The sequence below is a fragment of the Pteropus vampyrus genome, unplaced genomic scaffold, assembly GCF_000151845.1.
Source record: "Pteropus vampyrus isolate Shadow unplaced genomic scaffold, Pvam_2.0 Scaffold10, whole genome shotgun sequence".
NCBI classification, from domain to species: Eukaryota; Metazoa; Chordata; class Mammalia; order Chiroptera; family Pteropodidae; genus Pteropus; species Pteropus vampyrus.
In genome coordinates this window covers 1,805,031-1,812,415 of record NW_011888791.1, presented here as the reverse complement: position 1 = coordinate 1,812,415, position 7,385 = coordinate 1,805,031, and the positions used below count along the sequence as shown (strand labels likewise).

At 35.4% G+C, this 7,385-nt stretch overlaps 1 protein-coding gene across 1 annotated transcript in view; it reads right to left on the bottom strand.

Moving 5' to 3' along the window:
- Positions 1-26: 26 nt before the first annotated feature.
- MYO9A (myosin IXA) overlaps positions 27-7,385 on the bottom strand; it is a 245,311-nt gene continuing 237,952 nt past the window's right edge. The window contains exons 39-40 of the mRNA XM_023521568.1: positions 2,270-2,472; positions 27-207 (exon numbers count right to left, since the gene is read on the bottom strand). Coding sequence (XP_023377336.1) covers positions 57-207; positions 2,270-2,472 — 354 coding nt within the window. The 3' untranslated portion in view covers positions 27-56. The remainder of the gene's footprint in view (positions 208-2,269; positions 2,473-7,385) is intronic.

Genomic DNA, 7,385 nt, shown 5'->3' with positions numbered 1-7,385 from the left:
TTGGAATCCTTAATCGTCCTTTGCAAAACAAATCTGGAGTCTTTGGACTAACATGTTCATTTACCTGATTTCTCAGAGATGGCACCTTCAGACTCAATATTCAAATTTTCTGAGCTATCAGCAGTCCCAATGGAAGCCTCAGACTCAAGAGTTTCATCATCAGAGGCACGGGGTTCCAGTACAAGCATCTCAAATGTTAGCTCCTCCCTGTAGGACACAATCAAGAAATTAATGATAAGAAGTGGAAAGAAGACAAGAGAAAAGACTTTCCATGAAAGTCAGGAAAGTTAAGTAGCAAAAACAGTCACATTTGTTACTGTTCCCCTGCAGGGTGGCGATAAGGCTCTGTAAGTTATAGTAATGGTGAAGGCTAAAACTACACGGACCAAAGGAAAAACTGATAGCAAAGGCTGGACCTATAATAGGGCTAAGGATGAGGTGGGGAAAGATGCTGCAGCTGTCAGCTCTTTTGGTAAAATGAACTCCGGGCTGATAATAAGGAGATGAAGGTTCTAAACTCATTCATAATGCATCAGGAAAGTACTTTCCTCTCTCTGGACCTCAGTTTCCTCATCTACAAAACAAAGTGATTAAGCCAGGTAATCTCTAAGCTTCCTTCCAGCTTTTAAACTATTTCCCCTAAACTTTACTAACTGGCTACAGATTATACTCTCTATCTTGACCAGAGAAAGGCCTCTGGATGAAGTAAAACAATGATTTATCTTTTCTCTCCTTTGAAGTTTAAGCCATCTCCACTCATAGATTCTCTATTCTCTTCATCAATCACAGACCTACCTCAGTCATGCTCTCTCATTCCCTGAAGTCTTTGGTATCTGGCTCCTAATCTTGCGTTCTCACTATGCCTGACATTACCTAATCTAATTCAATCAATATCTTTGTAACAGCTTACTTTAATACCCTAACACCAAAGTTCCTTTATGTCTGCACCTTCTAACAACCTTTCCTCCACTTTATATAGACAACTTTCTCCAAAGAGCAGATCCTAGAGTTTGTTATTACCTGGAAATATACCAGCTTTGAATCCAATACTCCACTTGTCCACAACCTCCTTATCCTTCCAACTCTTACTCCCTTTTTCGCCAAGTCTCTTCCTTTTCAGAACCATTTAGGTTCGCTTCCATTCTGCCTAGCTTTCATTATTCATACTTCAATACCTCCAATACCTAGCTTGAGATTCACAGATAACCTTTTCAAGGATAATCTCACCAGAAACTCATTACGGCAATACATTTATCATAAGCCATGTGCATTCACACCTCTGAGACTGTGCTCATATTTTTTCCCTCTCTTTGGACTTTCTCCTTCCTACAAATTCTTATTCATCCTTCAACATCTCCAACACCACATTTATCTAAGCTGAGTAGGTCTTCCATTTAGATCATTCTGATATCAAATAGCCCAGTCAGCGTACTGCACTTTTGCCTTATCACATTCTGCACAGTTGGCCCCAGCTGCTTTTTCGGCTTGCCTAAATCAAGAATCAGTCCTCACAGGTGAAAGTACTTTAACAGACTCAGATCCCCACATGAATCAAGCTCTCAAACCTGCGATCCTATAACTCAGGAATAAAAATCCCTTTAAAACTTAAGGGTCATCACTGTCACTCAGAACGGGTACACAGTACCTTCAGGGAAAACCATGGGATATTCATATGATCCCAAGATCTAGTGTTATTCACCCTTGCTCCAGTGATGGTGGAGGCCACAGAGCTGCTTATCTGTCCCTCTCCTAAACTGCAACAAATTCCCTACCCAGTACCCCGGCCTCCACTAGAAGTGCCACCCTAACCTGTCCATCTAGTTGCTGGCCCCGTGGTTGTACTGATCTTTGGATGATAACTGTCTTTCACAGAATTCTGAGTAATGCCCATTCTTGGAAGAGACTCTATCTAAGCCTGGGAGTCCTTATTCCTCCTATAAGACAAATCTGTTCACCAAGGCTGGTCTCTGACCTGTTAGGAATCCTGGCTAAGACTGACACACTGTCCCCGTCAGCCTGTCTAGAATCATCACTGTAGCAGCTTCAGATCTCCCTGCTCATAGAACTTCCTTCCTTGTGGTGACAACTTTCACACTATTACTTGAGTACAGGCAACATGTCTTTGTCATCTCCACATCCCCTGTGTCACTTGACATAGTGCCTGACACTCAGGAGATATTTAATAAATAAGGAAAAATAAAGAAAGGATAGAAGGAAGACAATGAAGATGGATAACAACTGGTCACTCCCTTTCCCCCTGGAAACTCACTTCTCTTTCTGTAGGTTCTCAATCTGTTCAGTGAGTACTCTCTCCTCCTGCTGCATAGCTGCTTGCTGCTGGTCTGTGATGTCAGTCTCCATGGCTGCCTCATTAGTCAACGTCTCTTCTGGGACATCAGACATGGAGGGCAACTGAACTACAACAGGAGAAGATGGACTTGCATAGTTTCCTCGACGAATACGCCCCTTTCCCTGCAAAGAAAAATACATGTTAGAAAGTAAATCGAGTGACTTTAGTTTTACATGGCCCACTTGGGATAACAAGTCTACTTCCATTCCACTTATGAAATAAATGGAAACATTCTACGAGGCCTAAGATATTTAGTGAGATACCATCCATTGAACACATTTAGGTTAAGTATTTCTTGCAAGAGCACTGGCAAATGGATATTTCAGTGGGCAGGAGTGTGAGAACACACGGTGTACTGAGACGAGATTCTTCTTTTAATCTAAGCTGCATCCACTCGAAACTAATTATCTACACATGGCTATTTAAATTTAAATTAATTAAAATTTAATAAGTAAAAATTTAGTTCTGCATTCACACTAGCCACATTTCAAGTTCTCGAGAGTCACAGGTAGCCAGTGGATACCACATAGGACAGTGCAGATACAGAACACTTCCATCCCCACCGAAATCTCTGATGGACAACACCGCTCTTTACCTTTAACCTTGGAATGTGCAACCTCTCTAGGAAGATTACAGAAACAAATTCTGAAACTCAGTTTCAATATTTTAAAAAAGCCATTTATATATCAAAGGGTGCTAGTGAGAGATATTCTCTGAGAACAACTCAAGAAACTTCTTAAGATCAGAGGGGAGAAAAATCTTATTGCTTTTAAATTGGTTACCTTGTATGTAACTTTAGCTTCTGATAATGGCAGTCTAGGTATTTCAGATTAAACCAGAATCATGGGACCAAATATAAAAAGACTCCGACATAGTCTTAAAGGCACTGTAGAGCTAACAAGGTAGGCCAAGGAGAGGCTAGCCCAGCATTAGGGGTAATCTAAATTTAAAAGAGGTGGCTGAGAGTCTGAGCAGAGCTTCTGACAGACTACACAGAGGGGTCAGCAAACGAAGGCCCATGGGCCAAATCTGGCCTCGTGCCTGATTTTGTAAACAAAGTTTTATTGGAATACATTCATGGTCATTAATTCACGCATTGTCTATGGCTCTTCTGCAGAATAATGGCAGCATTGATTGTTGCAACCAAGACTATGAAATATTTACCAGAAAATACTAAAATATTTACTTTCTGGTCATGTATAGAAAGAGATTGCCAACCCTTGGGATAGAGAATAAAAACTAGAGTCCGGACCCACATTAAAGGTGTGGGCTGCTACTTGGTAAAATCTTCATGCCTGATACTCGAATCCTCAAGGTCTGTATCCTAGTCATAGGGCAAACTGGAATTATAATAGTCTTTGCAGATATTGCAGCCTAGCTTTAAGTCATTTGAATGGTACAGAAAACTGTAATCCCTAAAATTGGATTAAAGTAATCCCAGATTGTTAGTGCCCTAGCACCTGGCAGAAAAAAAATGAAATCACTCTTTGGAAGAAAGTAACATCAGCTCAGGCCTCAAAATATTTTTATAAATAATTTTTCAAATACCATGTCTGAGACACAATCAAAGGTAACCACGCAAAAAAGGAGACAAGACAATGTAAACAAAAATCAGTAAAAACAACAGAAAACACAAAACCCTCAATGACCCCAAACATCGTGGCCATAAGACAGACTTAAAATAACCATGCTAAAGGAGACAGACATAGTTGAATTAGTAAACTGGAAGTCAGATCAGAAGAAAATACAAAAAACCAAGCTAGGAAAACAAAACAATTTTCTGAAAAAAATTCAGAAAAGGTAAAAGAAAGGACACAATAAAAAGATTTGCCATATGTAAAAATACCAGAAGAGGAGACAAATCCTATAGAAGAAATATTGAAGAGATAATGGCAGAGCATTTTTTAAACCCAATTAAATGTATCAACCTACTGACTGAAGAAAGCCTTCAACCTCTAAGAAAGATAAATAAAAAGAAGTCCACACCTAGACACAACTGCTAAAAATCAAAACCAAGAGAAAATCTTAAAAGCAGTTAAGAAAAAATAAAAGAACCTGCAACGAAGAACATAGATACAAGGCTTACTTTTCAACAGAAACAATGGAAAGCAGAAAACAATAGATGGTATTTTTAAAGTGATGAAAGAAAAAAGTAACTGCTATACATAGCAAAAATGAATTCAAGAATGAAGTTGAAATAAAAACATTTTCAGACAGACTAAGAGAACTTGCACCAGCAAACCTGCACTAAATTAATACTAAAAGGCAGATAAATGTGGCCCAAGAAGAAGTCAAGGAAAGAGAAATGAAAAGAAATGAAAACAATAAATATGTAAGTCTAAATGAATACTGACTGCGTAAAACATAAAAATAATATGTTCGATTAAAAAGATACAGATCATTCAAAATACAACAATAGCAACTATATAATATAATAGCTAAAGCATTTAAAGTCCTTGCATTATCTGAGAAAAAGATAAAAATACCAATTAACAGACTTAGATAGGGAATAGATTTTTGTTGTAATCTTTAGGTTACAACAAAAATAAGAGTAAAGAGTGTAAAAACTTCTAAACTAACAAAAAATAATAAAAGATAGTCAAAAGAAAAAAGACAAAAAAGAAAGAAAAGGAGTATGTATCAGGTTTTAAAAAAAGCACATAAATAAATAGGAGATTTAAATCCAAATACACCAGTTGTTACATTAAATGTAAATAGATTAAATGCTCTCACTAAAATATGAAGATGATCAGACTATATTAAAAAGCAAAATCCAGCTATACCAAGTTTATAAGGAACACATTTGAAACATAAGAATTCAGAAAGGCTGAGAGTAAAAGGATAGGAATAAAAGATACACAATGTCTAATCAAAAGAAAACTGGTATGGCTATATTAATTCTTGACAAAGTAAATGTTAAGAAGTGTTACAAAGAGAAAACTAAAAATCTCCATACATTTGGAAATTAAGAAATAGACTTCTAACACACACGGCCAAAGAAGAAACCACAATAGAAATAAAATATTTTGAACTAAACAATATCAAAGTCTGTGGGATACAGTTTAATTTTGCCTACCTTAAAAGTTATAGCCTTGTATGCATACAGTAGAAAAGGTTAAAAATTAAAGAAGCATTTTTTTTTTTTAGAATACTAAATAAAGAACAACAAAATAAACGAGAAAAAAAAAGAATAAATAAACATTGGAATAAAGAGGACCAAAGCCAAAATGTAGCTCTTTGAAAAGACTAATAACAAAGTTAAAATCCTGGCAAGACTGATGAAGATAAAAGGAAAGAATTCACAAATAACCAAAGGCAGGAATGAAAAAAGGGAACATCACTATAAATCTTATAGATAGATATAAAAAGGGTAAGAGGCTACTACTATGAACAACTTTGTGTCAATAAATTTGAAATTTTATACAAAGTGGATAAATTTCTACAAAAATCCATGTAATTGATACTGCCAAAGAAAAAAATTAAAAAGTGAATAATCCTATACATTGAATCCATAAATGCAAACTTTCTAGAGAGAAAATCTAATTCTACATAATTTTACTAACAAACAACAAGAAATGACAGATTCTTTCACAGAATTAAAAAAAAAAAAAAAAAGACTATTTCCCAACTTATTTTTAGAGGAGGCCAGCATAATCTTGATATCGAAACATCACAAGGATATTAAAAGGAAGAGCTATTTTAGGACAATTTTACCCATAACATGGGTGCAAAAATCCTAAACAACATACTATAAACTGAATCAATATGTAAAAAGGATATTACCTCATGACTCAGGTGGATTTATTGCAGTAGCATAATGATGATTTGATATTAGAAAATCATTTGGTGCAATGTCATATTAATAAAAGTTTCATGAACACCTCAGTATATACAGTAAAGGCATTTCATAAAATTCAACATTAAATCACAATAACAACTCTTAGAAAACCAAAAGTAGAGGGGAACATACTTAATCCTATAAACCATCTACAAAAGTTCTAGAGCAAACGTCATATTTAGTGGTAAAGGTTGAAAGCTTTCCCTTTGAGATTGGAAAGTGCCAAGAATGATCCCTATTACCACTTCCTCTTGACACTGTGCTGGAGGTTCTAGCTAATGTAAAGAAAATAAATAAAAGGCATAAGACTATAAAAGAACAAGTGAAACTATTGTTACTTATGAACAATATGACTGTAGAGGTAGGAAATCCAAAGGAATCCACAGAAAAATTATTAGAATAAGCGAGTTCAGCAAGGCTGTTGGACACAAGGTGAAAAACACCAAAACCAACTGTATTTTTATTTAATAAGCAGTAAAAAGAATATAAAAAAATTTTAAATAACACTTATAACTAAATATTAAAATCCTGGTAATAATTCAAACTAAAGATGTGTAAGAACTGTACACATGAAACCATAAAACACTTATGAGTCAAATTAATGATCTACATGAATGGAAAGATAAATCCTGTCCACAGATGTAAACAACTAATATTTCCGAAATGTCAATGCTCCCTAAAGTGATCTATAAATTCAATGTAATTTCAATAAAATCCCAAGAGAATTTTTGTAAAGCTGATTCTATAATTTATATGGCACTATAAAGAGCCAGGAATAGTCAAAACACTATTGAAGAAGATAGGAAGACTTGTCCTAGCAGATATTTTTAGAAAGCTATAGTAATTACAATAGTAGTGTTGGTACAAAGCAGGTCAAAACCGAGAGCCTAGAAACTGATCCACACATTCACAGACTCTTATTTAAAAAAAAAGGGGACGTCAGGCAGTATGGAAAGAATCTGTTTTTAATAAATGATGCTGGAGAAACCAGTAGCCATATGCAAATATAAAGACTCCCTACATTATACCACATACAAAAATTGTCTCCAGGTGGACTGTATACCTAAATATGAACGGCAAAAAAATAAAGCTTTTAGAAGAAATAAAGATTATCTTCATAACATTAAGTAGTAAAAAGTGTCTTAAACATGACCCAAAAATTACTAGCCTAAAGGAAAAGACTGATAAATTAGACTA